This window comes from Panthera pardus, unplaced genomic scaffold (assembly GCF_024362965.1).
Source record: "Panthera pardus isolate Hobbes unplaced genomic scaffold, ASM2436296v1 HiC_scaffold_13, whole genome shotgun sequence".
Lineage (NCBI taxonomy): Eukaryota > Metazoa > Chordata > Mammalia > Carnivora > Felidae > Panthera > Panthera pardus.
Window position 1 is genome coordinate 71,783,039 of NW_026526688.1, and position 20,319 is coordinate 71,803,357.

Genomic DNA, 20,319 nt, shown 5'->3' on the forward strand with positions numbered 1-20,319 from the left:
GTGCCTTTGTGTAGATTCGCTAACATTTTAGAATTAGGTCCTGAACGTTAGAGACCGTCGTAGAAGGAATCACAGGAATCAAACCAAGTTAACTTCAAATACTGCCTGAATCAGTCTGAGATAAAAGGAAGAAAAATAAAGAACTTCACTCCGGAAGCGAAGGTGACACAGCCGTCCACATTGTCGCATACGGCACATGGACACTCAGGCTTTGCTGTCACAGCTGGGAGACGACACCAGAAAGCACGTGGCCAAGTGCCTAACGCTTCCGCAAAAAAACGCAGCGAGCACCGCAACGGTTTCCGGCTAACCGGATTCCCACCTACAGAGCAATGGGGACGAAAGCGGCGTCGGCGTCTCCAGCCCCCGGCGCCCCGCTCCCCCGCTCCCGCCCTGCAAACCCGGGAGGGGGAGGAGCCGAGGAATCGAAAGAGAAAGCAGGCGGCGGGAGCTGGCGGCCGCCGGCCTCCGGGAGCGGGGCGCGGGGATGGAGCTGCGAGCGCTCTGGCTGCTTTGCTGCTGCTTCTGCTGCTGCGGCCGCGCTGCGGACCCCCGCGCCACCTTCACGGCGACGGAGCCGCGGAGCCGCGAGCGACAGGCAGCCGCCTTCCGGGTACCGAGCGCGCGCCGCCCTGTGTCTGTTTCCCGGTCGCCCCTTCAGGTCCCGGGTCGGGGCTGGGGCAGGGGACCAGTGAGAGCCGCCACTCCTGGTGGTCACCCGGCCCGCAGCTCAGTGATGGGTTTGGGGTTTCTGACAAGTTCGCAAGTCAACCTCTCCCTCCGTTCCCCATGTGCCAGCTCCCCCTTGCCTGGGCTGACCAAAAGATTTGAGTTTCCGGGGAAGATTCGTCGCGGTAGATTTATATGATACGCCCAAAGTAATCAATGGATGTGTTCAAAGTATTCTCGATTGGAAGAAGCACCCCTTTTAGCAGTCCCCTGGGCTGCTCTCACTGCCTTCCAGAGCCGTTCCTTTACAGTGAAAAGAACCAGATAAAGGCGGAAGAAACCCGTCAGTTTTCCTTCCGCAGGGGGGCGCTGGTGACCTCCTGTAACACAATGTTCTAAACAAAGAACGTGCATTTAGAGAGGTCACAGAATCCTTCCCATTTATGATTTGCGTGAACGGGGCCTCCTTCAATTGGTGTAGCGACCTTAAAAATTCTTCTTCACTTGGTGGAAATAGATTTTGGAAAGGAGGAAGCATTTAATTTCCTTTTCACATTATTTCCAGAAGTCTTCATAATAATGCTTAGATTTTTACCCCAGCATTAAAACTCTAGAATGGACCAAATTAGCTGAATATAAATAGGTTTTTGCGGAGATCAAGAGATACCGATTTAGAACTTGCCTCAGTGTGTTCTCTATATCTTATACCATTTAACAATTTTTTTAATCATGAAAGATGTCATTTCATTGTAAAAGAAAATTGATTTGTTCTAAATAAAAGTAAGTACGAATTTAGTAATACTGCTTTTTGGAATTATATTTGTTTTTTTGTTTTGTTTTGTTTTGTTTTGTTTTGTTTGTTTTTTTTTTGCTGATATACTGTTGGGATTTCTCCTGGAATTCTATAGCTGTACTCTTTTCTGCTCCTCCTCTCTCCCCTAGAAAATTCCATTGTTTAGGAAGTCCTAACCTTGCCGGATTCTGTCCATTCTTGTGTTTTGCCCAAACGAAGATGTGTTTTATTGCTCTTGAGTTACATTCTAGCTTTTAAAACCAGAAGCACACATTGTTTGAGAACAAACTTCCTGTCCTATATTCTACCCCTGTCCTGAACTTGGTTGTGTACTGTGGTGACCCACACCCTTTAGGGAGAATGTAGTTCATCTCATCTATACTGATAATGGCATTCCTTGGCTGAATAAATAAACGCACTGCCTTACTCCTCAAGAAAATCATTTTGGAGGATTGTAGGCACAAGGAGGCCAGAGTAATAAATATATTTTTTAACTTATATAATTTATAAGGATATGTATTTACTTATATAGTTATTCATGTTGGTCCTGTCAAGAGGCCATACGCAGGAGATGATTGTCTACAAAATGCAACTCTTCTCAGGGGCACCTGGGAGGTTCAGTCCATTGGGCGTCCTACTCTCCATTTCAGCTCAGGTCATGATCTCAAGATCCTGATGCATGGGGCTCCATGCTGGGCATTAATTATTTCATTAATAATCCTTCCAGGACAGCTCAGCAAGGAAAAAATAAGATTACGATTAGTTTCAGTAATAATTTGCTTAAAAATAAACAGCCTAAAGCTATTAAGAGCATGAATGCAAAATGTCTTTTGTGTATTTATTCAACAACAAATAGTAATTAAACATCTATTGTGTGCCAGCCAAGTGCTCAGTGCAGGAAATGCGGTGATGAGTAAGACAGGCAATTCTTGCCCTCATTTTGCTTATAGATTTAAGACACAGGCACACAATAAACACATAAATCTGTAAACAAATACATAAGAGCTAGAGTTGGAAACTTATCAAATGGTAGTCCCCTGAAGTTTTATTGCTCCTGCATGGTTGGTTAGCGTTAGGAAATGGAAGCATTTTCTCATAGGTTAAGATAAGTTACAACATTCAGAGCCCAGGAATCTGTAAATAATGGCTACATTTTCCCTCCAGATCGACAAGCCAATGTATCTTCCTGGGACATTTCCAGGATTGCCTCTTTTTCATAAAGACTTGTTACCCTCAATGAGATAGAGATCTCTATACAGCTCAAAAAGAATCAGATTTATTTATTATTTACTTATCTCTTTTGTCATGCTTTGTTACTTAGTGCTGGGAAATACAAAGATAAAGACACACTTTCCAAATTCAAAATTTTTTAATCTAATGAGTTTTAGTTGGTGATAATTTTCACTAGCATCTAGTGTTTATTTGCAATTCATTTTATTTTTTCCAGTGTGTTAAACAAACATATTTAGTGCTTTTAACATGCTTAGGGAAGAGGAATTATAAATGGATAAGAGATAGCTTTCCCGGCCTCAAAAATGTACCTGAAATCAGACGGTAGTTTTCATACAAATGTCTATAAATCTGATCTGGGACTCTTAGGCAGTCTTTCATTGTGATCTTCAGGAAAGAAATCAAGCTTTGACTTTTAATACCTGAAAAATATGCCCAATTTAGTTACACATAAATTGCTCTGCAAAGTTAACATAGGTCATGTAAATTAACTTTTCTCTTCTTTTAGGAAAGTCTTCATAGACATCGATACTTGAATTCTGTATTCCCTGGTGAAAACTCCAGTGCCGTCTATGGAATAAATCAATTTTCTCATTTGTTTCCTGAAGAGTTTAAAGGTATGGTGTGATTGTGCCATTGGTTGTTTGGTTTCTGGATTTTTATTTGTTCCCGTAATTTTTGATGAATTGTGTAATTGTGAATCTGGTAACATGAGTCATAGTTAACATTTATTACATACTGAACGTCAAGCATGTGCCAGGTGCTGACAGAAAAATTAATTCATGGTCCTTTTCTTGTAATTATTGCTTAAGATCTAAATGTTATAATTGTAGACGTTTCCATGTGGCTGTAAGGGCCAATGTTCCATCCTTTGTGCAGTTTTTTAGTGCTATTTCTATTCAAGACATCCACAGTTCCATGGGTTAGGATAAAACCAGTGATGTCAAGAAGACTCATTTTTATTATTGACCAAGGTCTAAAAGACAAGTCATTTTATGTGGCAACTCCTAGTACTATTGTAGGAATTCCTATCTTGGTAGCTTTCAGTGAGTGCATTTCGTGTTATGAGAAAGCATAAAGGAACATCTCAAATGGCAGGTTCTACCAGAAAGCTACTGTTTCTGTTTGAAAAGTTCCTGCAAAAAGAATCCCAGGGGGCCTCCCTATAATATAATGTTAGCTGCCTTTTCCTTCCGTGTTTCAATTCAGCTATTTACTTAAGAAGCAAACCTTCCAGATTGCCCAGATACCGAGCAGAAGTCCAAACATCCATACCCAATGTGTCTTTACCATTAAGATTCGACTGGCGGGACAAGCGTGTTGTAACACAAGTGAGAAACCAGCAGACCGTGAGTTTCAGGAGTTGTTGTTGTTGTTGTTGTTGCTGCTGCTGCTTTTCTCTTTTTAAATACTTTTAGTGTGGGAAGTCACCTTTGAGGTCCAGTTCAGTCAAACTTGTGATAGAAGCCATCATTTCTCTGGGTAAAATCACAGAGATGATCTCCAATCATCCAGAAATGACAACTAAGGGAGAATCTCTGGTGAAATGAGAGACAGATGCCAAAGCCTGACTGTTATTTTGAAGATAAGCCTGTCCCTCTGAACCCCCACCATTGGCATAGGCAATGTCAGCTCACCAGGGAAAGTCAATCCCCTAACCACAGGGATACAGTCTCAGTTTATCTGCAGTGGAAACCTCACCAGGTCTTTTAGCTTCCTGGTGTGTAGTGTCTTAGACAGAGTAGTCACTATCTAGTTAGGATGATCCTTTTTTATTTCTCAGGTTATACATCCGTTGATATAAATTCTACCACCAGATCATTTATTTGCTTTGTTATTGAATCCAGAGTGAAGTATTAATTAGTCAGAAACTGAATCCTTCCAGGAAGTGTCTGTATTGTATTAAAGGAATACAATTGAATTAATCTCTTTTTTGTAAACTTAAACAGACGAGGGGAGTGCTTTCTTTCTTTTTTTTTAATGTTTACTTATTTTTGAGAGAGAGAGAAGAATGGGGGAGGTGCAGAGAGGAAGGCACAGTATTCAAAGCAGGCTCCAGGCTCTGAGCTGTCAGCACAGAGCCCGATGTGGGGCTTGAACCCACAAAGTGTGGGATCATAACCTGGGACAAAGCTGGCCGCCCACCCGACTGAGCCACCCAGGCACCCCAGAATTAGTAATATTTAATCAAAGTAATATACTGTACGGGTGTCTGAGTGGCTCCGTCGATTAAGCATCCAGCTCAGGTCATGATCTCATGGTTTGTGGGTTTGAGCCCCACGTCAGGCTCTGTGTTGACAGCTCAGAGTCTGGAGTCTGCTTTGGATTCTGTATCTCCCATTCTCTCTGACCCTCCCCACTCGTGCTTTGTCTCTCTCCCTCTCTCTCTCTCCCTTTCTCCCTCTCTCTCTCCCTCTCTCTCAAAAATAAACATTAAAATATTTTTTTCTAATTTAAAAAAAAAACAAAGAAATATACTGGAGAGATATTTTTGAACAGAAACTGCCCTCCTGGGGCAGCTATGGAAAGGTAAACTAAAGCTAGCTATTGGTATGGTGCCCTGCAATCTGTATTTGCTTTTCTCAAGGTGTGGAAACCCACAAGTAGAGTTTGTTACTGCATATTTTCCTATGCCATAGGCGCTGGAGATACAGATATAGTAAGACACCTAAAGCAATAAAGTTACTCGACAAAGACGACCAATTGTTCTTCTTCCTTTCTTTGCCCAACCGGGCAGCCCATGTCCTATGATTAAGTCAGCAGTGCCCAATTGCAAATCTTACTCTTACCTGTGCCTTTTCTATGGGTCCTTCTTCCTTGTGCATGATCCTTGATTTCACTTCCTCCATCTTTTCCCTTTTTTTCAGGACCAACACTTTTATTCTTTTGTTCCAGTTTGTTCAATAAGATCCAGTTAATAGATCCAGAATCAGGAAGAGTGTCAGGCAATATTTGAGTAAGGAATGACCAGTATGGGTTTTTATCATTATGACATTTTATGGGCATACGTCATATGCCCATGCTGGCTCCTTGACAGCCTAAAAAAGTAAATCATTCAGTTCCCGTGTCCATCAAGTCATGAGTACAACGTATATGACATATATCCTCACCCCATGTCACCTCATGGAGATGGTGGATGTCATAGCAGCACAGTGTCCGGGGAGAAACAAGAAGGAAGTTGGTACGCTTCCTAAAAGCAGAAGTCCCGTTCAGTGCACTGGTTAGTCTTTTAAAAGACCATCAGTTCGTCCAAGTGTTTTCTCAGTCTCTAAAATTCGCTTTTTTCTTGCATTGTCTACTGTGCAATGGCAATACTACCAATTTATCTTTTCTTATGATTACATTTTGATGCTTGAAAGAGAATTTTGGTTTTCCTTTCTTTTGGCAGTTGGAAAATCTACAGGATGGACAGTATTTTGCAGCCCCCCCCCCCCCCCCGCAGAGTCTGCTCATGTTAATTGACTTGATAACTTGTGATATGTAGAGATGTTGGCAAACTTGGTTTGGACATCATTTGAGGATAAACACTATGCTATCTCTCTTTTTAAACAGTGTGGAGGTTGCTGGGCCTTCAGTGTGGTGGGTGCCGTGGAATCTGCATATGCGATAAAAGGGAAGCCTTTGGAAGACCTAAGTGTTCAGCAGGTCATTGATTGTTCATATAATAATTACGGCTGCAATGGAGGGTCTACTCTCAATGCTTTGAACTGGCTGAATAAGGTGATTTCTCGGCCTTTCGAACTCTTCGTTTCCGCTTTTGTTTACTTAACATGCATTTATTTATTTATTTATTTATTTATTTTTTTTTTTATTTATTTTTGGGACAGAGAGAGACAGAGCATGAACGGGGGAGGGGCAGAGAGAGAGAGGGAGACACAGAATCGGAAACAGGCTCCAGGCTCCGAGCCATCAGCCCAGAGCCTGACGCGGGGCTCGAACTCACGGACCGCGAGATCGTGACCTGGCTGAAGTCGGACGCTTAACCGACTGCGCCACCCAGGCGCCCCCTTAACATGCATTTAGAATTGAAACAGTTTACTCTCATATACCAAAGAATGTTTTTAAGTTCAGAAATTTAAACGACCAAAGCTTGAATTAATCGGAAGATTTCAAAACGAATTGCTTTCAGGCAAGTCGGCTGTTGAGAAATCAAAGCGTGAAAAATCTTACCTGAGATCTGTTTTCAGAAAAACATGTATGTTTATTTCTTAGCACTTCTTAATGGGTCAGTGCTCTTTTACATAGATACATTCGCATCATGTCCCAGAAGGATGAGAACATGCGATTATTGATTTCCATAGAATTTTTGAATACTGAGATTATAAGGGATGTTAGAAATCAGCAAATGTAGTAACTCTTTACGTGGATGAAGAAATGATCCCTGAGAGGTGAGATCACGTTGCCAAATTAGCAGCTGAGCCAGGACTGTGTCTTAAGTCTTTTGTTCCCACTGAAGGGCTTTGTCCCATATACCACAGTGTCTCTCGGTGTTCTTAGGACACTCTCTGACATTGTCCTATATCCAGTATGAACTGCATGAAGCCAGACGGTGAGGCTGTTGCTATGTTTTGTAAAAGCGGTCAAGCTGGAAATTCCCAAATTTGAATATCCTTTCCTTGTTCATTTTCTGTATTTTGAGTCACTGCATACCAGAAGCTGCTCGGTACACATCAGGGGCAAGCAAGAATGGTGTGGTCCCTGGCTTCTGTAACGCAGAATCGGGAAAGTAAGATTGCGTCTCGACAACTAAAAAATAAATGACATGTGCTAGTCGAATGGCACAAAGATGTGGATAGAAAGAATGCTTGACCTGACCATTGCCTGTGCATTAAACACTGTGCTGAGTGAGTCTCAGAGACTTGCTGACAGAACGTATGGCTTTGGAAGGAAAATGGCTCGCCTTATTTTAACCTCAGGAGAAAAAGGATAAGACTTTATTATCCAGTGGAAGAAGGTTCTAAGGAAGGAAGATATAGGGAAACAATAGTAAGAGAGAAAGATAATTGAGTTTAATTACTTAGTATGTCCCTACCAAACACCTAAAGATTTAATCTAAGGTCTTAATAACGTAAGGAATATCCGCGTGATGAGGGTGTGGCCAAGTTGAATCTTATTTTGACATATCGCAGTAAGTTCTATTTGATTTCTAAAACAACTGCATTTTAAATTAAGAACATTCTGGATGTTTATTTTCTCTTAGACGCATGTAAAACTGGTGAGAGATTCAGAGTACCCATTCAAAGCGCAAAATGGCCTGTGCCGTTACTTTTCTGATTCACATTTTGGATTTTCAATCAAAGATTATTCTGCATATGACTTCAGGTAATTGTCTTATCCTATTGTGTCTTTCCCTCTATTTCTTAATTTCTGATCCATTGGCTATTCAGAATTAATAACTTGATTGAAGGCATAAATGCCTACTTATTTTAAGAGCTGCTTTTTACTAGAGAGACCAATGGAGTGCTATGGTTGTTACAACAACCAATGGATGTTGTTTCTTATGCATGATCAGCTTATTTTTCCATTTGTCATTAGAATAGAATTAACACATTTAAATCCAGCTTAAGGTGTAATTTATTCTGACCACCTTCCTCTTAACAAATTGAGTTGTCATAATTGCCATTAGTATATTTCAACCTTACTGTTGAATCAATCCAAAATTGCTTTGTGTTACTCTCCAGCTAATATCGAGCAATCTACATAACCGAGAAGCATTTTTTGAACGCCCTTGGATTTTTTAAAGCGTTAACTTTAAGAAAAGCATAAACTGAAACTTAGAAGCAAGTAAGAGTATATTACTGGAAGTAGATTATGCGGCACACACTATAGGCACGAGGGAAGCACAGGGGTGGATAAAGATAGGCCGAGGAAGGGCCTTGGAAGTGTTGGAAGTTGAAGGGCAAGATGACTTTGGGTAGATTCAGGGGGAAACAGTCGTTAAAAAGGGCTTTAAAAATGCATGAAAACCTGAAAGCCAGCTAGAAAACTATTGTGACCATTCGATACAGTGCAAGATAGGTGTTCAGGGATAATAGGACAAAGGAAGACACAAACAACTCCTTTTTGCGTTTAAAAAAATGTAGAGGAAACTTCACACAGTCTTTTGAAACAGAGAAAGCAGAAAGTAAATTATATTCAGCTGAGGTGACAGACTACCCTAAAACATACTGATACTGAATATAAAAGAGTCTCTTGATCCAGATGGTGCCAACCCATGAGATCTGAAGGAAATCAAGGGTGAAATTAGATCATTGAAGAAAATGGAACCCCTCTGAATAAGCACGAGTGGCTGGCACATTGCCAGCACAGCTCCTGTCCACAGCAAGGACTCTCGGGGTGACCGTAGGAACCAAACACCAGAGAACTGCGATCCCACAGACGGAGGCTCCTCAGAATCAATCACTAAATGTGCAGAGTCATTGAGTGCATCATTCCACATCTTTTTGAAGGAAATGCACTTTCAGAAATGAGAAAGTGTGCTTCTATCAGCTACCAGTTCCTTGGGAGTAAAAGGAAGGCGTGTGCACGAGAAAGAACTCGATTTTCAAAATGTCACTTAAGAATTTCAGGGAATGCCCCATCATGAGTAGCAAAGTGAAAAAAAAAAAAAAAATTAGGAAGAAACCAGAGAAGAATAGGCATTAGCTTGAATTAGAGAGTGAGAGAGAGAGAATGTAAGTCACTGGCATTGGACCTGAAGTATGATCCATGTAATTCTTTGGCTAAGAAGAACAGAGGTCCCACTAAAAAAAAAATCTCTATGTTTACACTGAATATAAACATTCTGATAATACAGCGCTAAGCTAATTGTGTTAGACTCCCCCAAGAAGATCTCTCTTTGATTTACTCATTCCTTCTCAAATACTTACTGAACTTTGTTTCAGGTTCTGGGGGCTCAGCAGTGAACAAAAACAGACAAAAAAACTGATTATATTTTAGTGATAGAGACAGGCAATAAGGAAAACAAAAATATGTACAGCATGTTAGGTGTAATCATTTCTAAAAAGAACTAAGTAAAATGGTGGGAGGAAGAGGAAACATCAGGTTGAAGGAAGGGGAGTATACGGGCCAGGACGGAGCTTTTTGAAAAGATGTCATTTGAGCAAAGACCTGGAGAAGCATGGGAATATAGCCATGTAGACATCTAGGTAAATACTGTTCCCAGCAGGAGCTGTAAGGGCGAAGGCCCTGAGACAGAAACATGTTTGGCATATTTATTTATTTTATTTTTTTTTTTTTTAATTTTTTTTTCAACGTTTATTTATTTTTGGGACAGAGAGAGACAGAGCATGAACGGGGGAGGGGCAGAGAGAGAGGGAGACACAGAATCGGAAACAAGCTCCAGGCTTTGAGCCATCAGCCCAGAGCCTGACGCGGGGCTCGAACTCACGGACCGCGAGATCGTGACCTGGCTGAAGTCGGACGCTTAACCGACTGCGCCACCCAGGCGCCCCTGTTTGGCATATTTAAAGAACAATGATGCCCACTGGGACTGTAATGGAGAGAAGATGGACAAGACTACTAGGAGATAAGGAAGGAAAGAAAGAAAGAAAGAAAGAAAGAAAGAAAGAAAGAAAGAAAGAAAAAGAGAGAGAAAGAAAGAAAGAAAGAAAGAAAGAAAGAGGGAGGGAGGGAGGAAGAAAGAAAGAAAGAAAAGAAAGAAAGAAAGAAAGAAAGAAAGAAAGAAAGAAAGAGAAAGAAAGAAAGAAAGAAAGAAAGAAAGAAAGAAAGAAAGAAAGAAAAAAGGTTACCTGGTCATAATCTCGGAGCAGTGTTAGAAGAATGGTCTTAGATATGAGACATAATAGGTTAATACCCCTCATAGAAAGTAAAGCCCCCCAGAGAATATTGAGGGATTTTATGTAAAGAATGAGAGAGGAGAGAGTCAAGGAGGAGAACAGGCTTTTTGGCCTGAACAGCTGAAAGGATGGAATTAACTGTCACTGGAGATATGAAAGTCTAAGACAGGAACGGATTCAGCAAGCAACATCATGTCCCAGCAGTAATCCCGAGAAACTCTGGAAGGGAAATGGAGAAATGAGACAGAACAGGGGAGGGAGGGTTTTCGTATTAAGCAAAATAGAACTGAGGGTACAGGTCCTACCGGGGAGCTATTGGGGCCAAGGTAAACTATGCATTTCAATGTTATCCCATCCAAATTGATGATCTGCATTCCGTGTCAGTTGAGGGTGCTGCCAGGGTAGAGGTGGGGGGTGAGCTGGATTTCCTGGCTCTTTAAGAGAAGAGCCTCAGGCAAAAAACTACAGCGGACCCCATGTTTGAAGCCTGGCTGATTGTGCCCCTGTTACCGCCTCCAACACCAGCACCACCACCGCGGTGGCAAGGGCCAAAGGACTTGGGAAGATTTTCCACAGCAACGCTGTAACCAGGCACTCGACTAGGCCCCTAACACTTAAATACCGTCACTTCCATTGAGGTTTCTGAGACTCAGGGAGGGTCACAGAGCTCGTGAACTAACTATAGGGCCACATTAGAATTCATATTTGTCGAGCTCTGAAACTCATACTTTTTCCCTCCCTCTATTTCTCAGGTCATGAGCTCTTTAATTTTTCAGTAGTTTCAGACAGTGTGAGCCCACACACAGCTATCGGCCAAAAACTCCAAAAAATCTCATGCAGAGCCTGAAAAGATCTAAAACTAAGCCAACCAGCAACCAACCAAACAAGCAAAACCTCACTGAATCCTAAGAACATAGTCTAGTCGCAAAGGCAAATTACCATTTATATCCAGGCTTCTTCATGCATTTTTGTTTATCAGGCCCCAGGAAAGACCTTTCAGAACTCAAAATAAATATGAGAGTGACTATGTCAAGAAAAAGAGAAGGAACCCCGTATTAACAATGGACTGAAAAACTAGGGCACAGTATTAACACACTGAATTCTAGGAATGAGAAAATGGAAATCTACATACTCATGTAGAGTCTAGAACAGAAAAGACCTACCTTAGTCACTAAATCTTGATGACAGTAAACTTGAGAATTCTTTTACAGATTGTAGGATTTGTATCTTACTGATCCATAAAGTGAATAGTAAGCATATGGGAAAAGATTTGATAACGTGTCCATTATCAGCAGCGCATATTTTGATAGTACACTTGACCCTCAAACAACACAGGCTTGAACTGCATGTTCCACTAATACGTGGGTTTTTTTCCAGTAAATACATTATGGTACTGTATTTTCTTTTCCTTATGATTTTACGAAAACTTTTTTCCCTAACTTTATTGCAGGAATACAGTAATTGAGTACATAAAATGTACAAAAAATGGGTTAATCCACTGCTTATGTTATCAGCAAGTCTTCCAGTCAAGAGTAGACTATTAAGGCTTTGGGGAGTCAAAAGCTATATGTGGACTTTCAACTATGTGGAGGTTCGGCACCCCTATCCCTGGGTTCACGGTCAATTGTAATTCTATATTGGGCTAATAATGGAAAAAAGATGCTGTTTGGAGTATATTTTGACTTGATAAAAGCCAATGTCTTTCTGAAACACAGATGGTAACAATGCTAGTCGGTTCTGGGGCTAAATGGAACTTTTGCCTGCTGGTCTTGACTGGCATGTCTTCCTATTTCATATTTTCCAACATCTTTGATATCTTTTCTTTAGTGCTGCCTCCAAGCAGAGACTATTACTCAGTTGGTTTTTGATCATACAATGTTAATTACCCTTTGCATTCTAAAAACTATTTATTCTTCTTGATGTTTCTCTTTCCATCATGCTGTCCTTGACACTGGATCTTTGATGTCATATATTTACGGTATAGCTTTTGTTTTCTTCAAAAGGTAGAGACAGCTGTATCCCTGTTTTACAGAGATAATCCTATTTGTCATATTTGGATAGCAAAATAGTCAAAATTTTTACTATAAAATATTCAAAAATTTGAGTACAATAGAATACACATTATACACTACAATCTATGCTGAGCAAAATCGGTTTATTAGATAACTTAGAAATAAGAAAAGGAAGCAAGATTTATTTTAAATGTAGAGTATAATTTATGTGTAGGCATGCTAGAAAATTTATACCTACAATTTTATCCTTATACTGATTTGCGACATAGATGACTTCAGTCACCTGCTGGAGTCACTGGACTCCAGTGTGACTGAAATGACTCCAGTCTGTAGCTGGAATTTGAACCTAGCTATGTGGAACTTCACGGACTATACCCTACCTGTCCCAAGGTAATATTAATGAATACAAGTTATTATTACGGTAGCAAAAATTAGGATTGACTGCTTATAGATCTCCAAGAAAAAGATCTTCGTGTTAACAGGTAATATGGATAAATGTTTAGAGTGAATGTGTAGTTTCTGTCTCAATAAATGCTCTTATGCACTCAATTTTTTCCCCACCTGTGGACAAAATATCCCCTTGATAGAAACTGATCTCCGGCTGGATATGACGATGGATTATTTACTCTTTCAAGCTACAAATCCAACCATAGCTTGCTGTAGCAATACACTCCCAAATGCTATCTAAATGGCTTGAAATACGAGTGACTTGGTTTCAGTGTCCACACACAAAGCTGACCTTTAAAAGTGTAAATAATGGTTTAATCACATGCTTCCAAGATTGATGACGGCTGAGTGTTGTGTAACATTAGGCTTTATCAGTACACGTCCATGTGTGAGAGCAATAACTATGTCTTTTGCAGTCTTTGCAATCTAGTACTAGTTCTCCTGACACCTTGGCATCTCTTCTGTTGCATAATGACAGTCGCCACTTTGAGATAACCCTCCCCTATGATTTCTGCATTTGGCATTCCGTTAACAGAAGTTGGTCAGTTTCTTGATTGTCACATGGTGTGGCAGAGATATGTCTCCGCGCATTCAGTCTTCTCACTTTCCTTATTAGAAGAATCCCCTTAGAACTGGATGCTCTAGCTAGCTACAAAACTCCACTTCCCATCTTCCCTGAAGCTAAACTTGGTTAACCCGTAACTGAGTACTAGCCAATACGTATACATACAGGCATATGCACAATGTGCACGTTACTTTTCAGAAGTCTTCTTGACAGGAATGTAGCACTTCTTTCTCCTTTTTGCTGTTTAAAAGATATGTTAAATGGCTAGAGCTCCAGCAGCCACCTTGGACCACGAATTGACCTTGGCAATGGGAACCTCGCATGGCAGAACGAGAATCTAGAAAGATGCTGACTTCCAATATCTTGGAGCCTCGTAGCAGTCCTGGGCTGTCGATCCCCCAGACTTCTTCTAGTTTCCGTTCTTTACATCTTCTGTAATTGCAACCAAATCTACTCCTGACCATGTACAGATTAAATAGATTATAAAATATTTTTACCTCAAAAACTAACCTCCTTAGGGCGCCTGGGTGGCTCAGTCGGTTAAGTGTCCGACTCTTGATTTTGGCTCAGGTCATGATCTCACGGTTTGTGGATTCAAACCCCGCATGGGGCTCTGGGCTGATGGTATGGAGCCTGCTTGAGATTCTCAGTCTCCCTCTCTTTCTGCTCCTCCCCTGCTTGTGTTCTCTCTCTCACCTCCTTGACTGTATATTTCCTCTTTTGGTAGTGACCAAGAAGATGAAATGGCAAAAGCACTTGTCACCTTTGGCCCATTGGTCGTGGTAGTAGATGCAGTGAGCTGGCAAGACTATTTAGGAGGCATAATACAGCACCATTGCTCTAGTGGAGAAGCAAATCATGCAGTTCTCATAACCGGGTTTGATAAAATAGGTAAGTGCTGAACAGACTTGATTGGTTACTTTCCAGCCTGAACTCTGATTAACAAATGATCGCCATTATTTTTAAAATGCTGAAATTTCGGGGCGCCTGGATGGCTCAGTCGGTCAAGCATCCGACTTCAGCTCAAGTCATGATCTCATGGTTTGTGGGTTTGAGCCCCGCATCGGGCTCTGTGCTGACAGCTCGGAGCCTGGAACCTGCTTTGGATTCTGTGTCTCCCTCTCTCTCTGCCCACCCCTATCTCTCTCTCTCTCTCAAAAATAAATAAAAACATTTAAAAATCAATCATTCAGTCAATCAAGCTGAAATTTGGTCGTTCTATTTCTAAGTCCTCCTAAGACCTTTACAGCTTTTCAGTAGACTTCCAGGTGCAAATGCCTTGTCATGCCCCCCCCCCCCCGATCAATTAATACCTTGTTAAAACGATGATAATTCTTGATTTAAATAATGTGCATTCTCCACCTGGAATGTTTACAATACTTGTTGGGAAAAAAGACCTGCTTATTATTTTATCATACATATCTAACAGTTCTTCTCCCCCCCCCGCCCCCCTTTTCCTAATTCCCTGGAATTGCGTGTATGTTTTCATTTCATGCTATCCAAATTCAAACGTGTATTTTTCCATTATTAGAGTGTGACACTAACTACAGCTCCGATTTACTTGGCTAGTATATATTAGCATAACATTACATTTTTAATCTTTTGCTCAGAGCTACTATACTTATCCAGAACTAGCCTTTAAATAAACATGCATTCACAAAAAAATCCGAGTTTTTCAGAACTTGTTGCCATTTTATATCTTGTAGGAAATCCTCCATATTGGATTGTGCGGAACTCATGGGGAAGTTCATGGGGAGTAGATGGCTATGCCCATGTTAAAATGGGAGGCAATATTTGTGGTGAGTCATGAATTGATGTTTAAAACTTCAGGCTAAATGCACAGGAAGATACTTTGACTATATTAAAATTATATATCTGTCCAGTCTATACTATACTTTTGCAGTAATAATTTTCATTCTTTAGCCAACTGTTACAAATAAAATAGTATTGGGGCACCTGGGTGGCTCAGTCAGTTAAGCATCTGACTCAATTTCAGCTCAGGTCATGATCTCGTGGTCATGAGATCGAGCCCCATGTGGGGCTCCTTGCTGGGCCTGGAGCTTGCTTAAGATTCTCTCTCTCTCTCTCTCTCCCTCCCTCCCTCTGCCCCTCCTTATGCCGCTCCCCTGTTCATGCGTATGCACACCCATGTGCTTGCTCTCTCTCAAAAATAAATTAATCAATTAACCTAATTAAATAGTGTTCTTAAAAGAGACACTATTGCATATGTTCATATTTTGAAAAGGAGGAGAGACTTCCCTGAAAACAAATATAATGAGCAAAATATGATAAAATGGTGTAATAATATACTGAAGTTAACTTCAAACACCATATAAATAATCAACTTGAGTCCAAAATTCTCCAAAAACATCACCTAGTTCTAATTTATTTTATATAACTGTATGAATTTTTCTCAACTTGTGCATTATCATATTCGCTCAAGGATTATCAAGAATCACTTTTTCTTTGTATCAAAATGTATGAAAATATGAGCATTAGGATGGTCTCTGATTTAATATGTCCCTTGTCACACCTATAGATTCAAGCAAAACAAGAACTGGGATTGAGAGGCTAAACCAAATACCAAATATACTTATCTTACTGAATAACAATTTTTTTTTTTGGTAATTAACTACAAGCAAAATTAAAACAGCTAGTTTAGTATTTTATGCTGTATTCTAAAAACCTATATTTAAACCTATATTCTAAGGTTTTTGATCTAGAAAACCAGCATAGTTATGAATTAAGTTTGAGCCAAACTATATTACATATGAAAGTGATCATTTAATTTCTCATTACAATGATTCCTAGCATGCATACAGGTTTTTAAAAGTTGTAGAACCCTCCAGATAGACTGAGAAAAGAGAGTACAGAAAAGTTTGACAGTTTATATTTTGATTCAATCTAGTGACTACTGGCCAATAGTTGCATAAAGTGGGATCCATGAGAGTTAATCAATGATTTGTTCTATCACCCCAATAAAATATTTATCTTCAGTTATTTATGAAGGAGAGTGATCCTCACAGAAATCTTCCAGCCAGAGCACTAGCAACCCAATCAGGCCTCCACTTTTTAGCATCATCGGGGGCTTTCACATTTTTGGAACTTGCAGGTAAATTACTGCTGCCATTCGTTGAACTTCTGCTGCTAAACATAAATGATCTCTGTCAAAGTGGTGGTGCTTGCATCTAGGCTGCTTCAGAGCTCTGGCAGGAGAGTTGCAAGAACATGATTCAACATTGGCTCATAATTGCCTCATTATGACTCTGTATCCCTCCCCCCACACACACCTCTTCTTCATCCCCCATCTACTGAGGGTGAGTTGAAATAATTTCTCCTGTCTACCTGTTTTCCAATTTGATTTTCCAAAGCTTGCCTGGTTAGTAATTATGTAGGGATCCAAATCCTTCCTGAAAATGAGTATTTCCTGAAAGTTCCATACCTGGTGATGATCACATTTCTCTTATGAATGATGTTATAACACAGACAGCATCCCATGGCCCCAAGAGATTTTAAATACATAGCTAATTACACTGAAATCCAGTCTTCAAATGGACTGTTTATTGCTTTTGCCATGATATTGAGATGTATGGTCTTGTGTGCCAAGAAAGCACAGCACATTTGTGATTTATTTAAATTTTTTGCAAGTTCCAAGTTTGAATTTTCAAATTGTGTTTAAAACAGTCCTATAAATAATTGTATTGCCTCTAAGCAATATATATGAGTGCAATAAAGATTTCAGATATATTCATCTATTCAGGTAATAAGTCTTTTGGGGTTTTTTTGTAGTTTCTTGAAACAAAAATATTAGTCATGCCTTCTAATATCTTCTTTTGAAGTTGCCATATTTATCCTAACAGCTATAATCATTCCATTATTTTTTGGAGGAAATAGACTAGCACTGATGATTTCTTTTTTTCTAGGTATTGCAGATTCTGTTTCTGCTGTATTTGTGTGATTTGTTGGGCAGATCAAGGGACAACTATGAAAATGAAGGTTCATAATGGAATGGAGCATAGAGTTCATTCTCAGTGTTATTTGCCTGTAGGCCATCAGCTCAGTGGCCTGGAAGTAATCTGTGGAAGGTTGCCTACTTTAGGATGAAGGTCAAGTTAAGAATTTCTTCAATTTGAAGACACTTACCTGGTTTGATTATTGTTTTTGTTTGCTTGTTTTAATGATATACTTCTAGTAAGATTAAAGAAGGGATAGGAATTGCTTTTCCTTTGTAGAATATAATCACTAGCCTTAGCTTACACTTATATAGAAGAAAGCCAGCCTAAAATGGGGTGTGCTTCTCACAATTCACAGCCCACCGAGATGGAATTTCTTAAGGATTTTGAAATGCCAATTGCTTTACCTCCACAAAAGAGGCATACCCCTTGAACTGTAGAAAGGTCATGTAGAAAGAAGCAAAAGGAGAAAGGCACTTTTTAAGAGAAATAGATTGAAATTGAAGGACCGATATGGCAGCTATATGGTAGGAAAAACTCAAGTAGCATTGAGAGACTATTGTTAGGAAACTTTGTCAATAGGATTCCAATGGGTCTTTTTTCTTAGTTTGTTCTCCCTGTGTTGAGGAGCAATGCATTTTCCCACTCTCTTTCTCTCACTCTTTACTGTGCCACTCCTAAATTTTCCTAGTGGCTTGACTTCCCTGACTAAAGAAGCCTCCTATTTTTACTATTTTATAACCATTTATTTGGCTCCATTTGTTTCTAAGCCTTTATCAAACCAGGATCTCACCTTTCGGTTCCTCCCACCATTCCTAGGCACCACCCCTTTCAAAGCCTAATCCCATCAGTATGAGGTATCAGCCAAACTGAATTTCCCAGGCTCTCTGGTTTCCCACTCTTCTGCGTATTTTTTCCAGATTCCCATTAGAACCACATTTTTGTGCATCTCTGCCTTCCTCCTGGTTCCTGGTTCTTGATGCTGGTGTTCTCTCTTACAAAAGTCATTATGTGTGGGTGTGTGGGAGTGTAAGAGCCTCAGGGCATAAGAGCTGATCTACTCTTTGAACAGAAGCACAATACATAGTATTAAATGGATTAATATAAGAAAATCATATCCAATATTGCATATGCAAACTTTTCTTTTCTGAAATTTACGGTTGCTTTCTAAGGTGGAATATCTTAACAAAAACAGAATTTTAGACGTAACAGCAACCTCTAAAAAAATTGAGGGGGTGCCTGGGTGGCTCAGTCGGTTAAGCATCCGATTGATTTCAGCTAAGATCGCGATCTTGCCGTTCGTGAGTTTGAGCCCCACATCTGGGCCTGTGCTGACTATGAGGAGCCTGCTTGGGGTCCTTCCTCTCTTCCCCTCTGTCTCTGTGCCTGCCCTGCTCACACGTGCTCTCTCTCTCTCTCTCAAAATAAATAAGCATTAAAAAAAAATGAGGACGCCTCATTTTCCTCTTACTTTTGATCTTTATTTATCCATCCCCTTTCTTAGAAAAAGAAAAAAGCAAAACAAAACACTGTATTTCTTTGTTTTACACCAAACCAAAGCAATCTCAAAATAATATGTGTTGACCCAGGTATAGAAACATTCCAGGAGGAAAAATATTGATATTCTGATTAACATTTTCATTAGCCAAGTAGGTCAGAAAGGAACCATGTCCTAGTTTGTCTAGCTTGTATTTATTTACTGACTTCTGTATAAGTGCTCTTCTGATCATCTTTTTCAAATACTAAATGGTTTTTAATTATAAAATGAATAATACCTCTCAGCTGTTCTGGATTTTGATGGCATTTATAATAAAACAACCTATATTTGACTTTGGGTGAAAAAGACTCTTTTGATAAGCGTAAGGCCTACCTTTTGTGAACACAGTGTTGATGTGCTTTACATTCACATGTTTTCTCGGCTCCAAACCTGTATATTCAATTTTTTGTTTTTCTCCATAGATACCTTAACCTCAATGTGTCCAAAATTATTCCCCTTTCCCTCCTTCAAAGAACAAACAAAACAAAACACAACGAAATGAAACAAAAATAATGTCTGCACCTCCTAGAGTCTCTATTTGGTTAACATCATCAACATTATGTAATCACCCAATCAAACACAGTGAGGGAAATTTTAGATATTTAATCAGGTAAGCTACACTTTAGTAACCCATCACTTAACCACCTACCTCCTCTCCATTTCTACCATCCTTTCCTAGATGCATGTTCTTTAGAAATGTCTTATCTCCACTAGTCAGTAGTCTACTTACCAGACCCCATGTCCCTTAATACACGGGTTCTCAAAGTATAGTCCCTAGACCAGAAGCCACTTGAGGACTTACGAAACACTTTGTTTTAATTAGTGCTCCAGGTGATTCTGACAGATGTTATTATCATCGATTTACCGTATGTTCCCTGGATTTGCATTTCTGTGAGACATTATTATCATGTTATTCCCCTGCTTTAAACAGTTGGGGAGCTCTGTAATGCCTAAAAGATAACATGCCAACTCTTGGGGCACCTGGGTGGCTCAGTCAGTTAAGCATCCGACTTTGGCTCAGGTCATGATCTTGAGGTCCGTGAGTTCGAGCCCCGCGTCAGGTTCTGTGCTGACAGCTCAGAGCTTGGAGCCTGTTTTGGATTCTGTGTCTCCCTCTCTCTCTGACCCTCCCCCGTTCATGTTCTGTCTCTCTCTATCTCAAAATAAACGTTAAAAAAAAAAAAAAAAAAGATAACATGCCAACTCTTTTAAATACTTTTCACAAAGAAGCCTTTCTTTTCTACCTTCTTCACCTCAGTCTCTGCTGTTCTACATGGGCCTGTGCCATGCTCCAGCCCTAACTAGCTACTTGAA

The 20,319-nt window shown here is 40.1% G+C and overlaps 1 protein-coding gene across 1 annotated transcript; it reads left to right on the top strand.

The window, feature by feature from the left end:
- Positions 1-384: 384 nt before the first annotated feature.
- Positions 385-19,297, top strand: CTSO (cathepsin O). Its single transcript, XM_019441163.2, has 8 exons — positions 385-613; positions 3,201-3,309; positions 3,902-4,041; positions 6,245-6,412; positions 7,893-8,014; positions 14,243-14,406; positions 15,222-15,314; positions 17,439-19,297. Exons 1-8 carry the CDS (start codon positions 488-490, stop codon positions 17,471-17,473), a joined length of 957 nt encoding a protein of 318 aa, XP_019296708.2. The 5' UTR covers positions 385-487; the 3' UTR covers positions 17,474-19,297.
- The last annotated feature ends 1,022 nt before the right edge of the window (positions 19,298-20,319 follow it).

Excerpts from the sequence above, each read along its gene's own strand:
- CTSO (XM_019441163.2), top strand. The coding sequence starts at position 488 with ATGGAGCTGCGAGCGCTCTGGCTGCTTTGCTGCTGCTTCTGCTGCTGC. Across the intron at positions 6,413-7,892 it reads CTTTGAACTGGCTGAATAAG|ACGCATGTAAAACTGGTGAG; the intron begins GTGATTTCTCGG and ends ATTTTCTCTTAG. Across the intron at positions 15,315-17,438 it reads AATGGGAGGCAATATTTGTG|GTATTGCAGATTCTGTTTCT; the intron begins GTGAGTCATGAA and ends CTTTTTTTCTAG.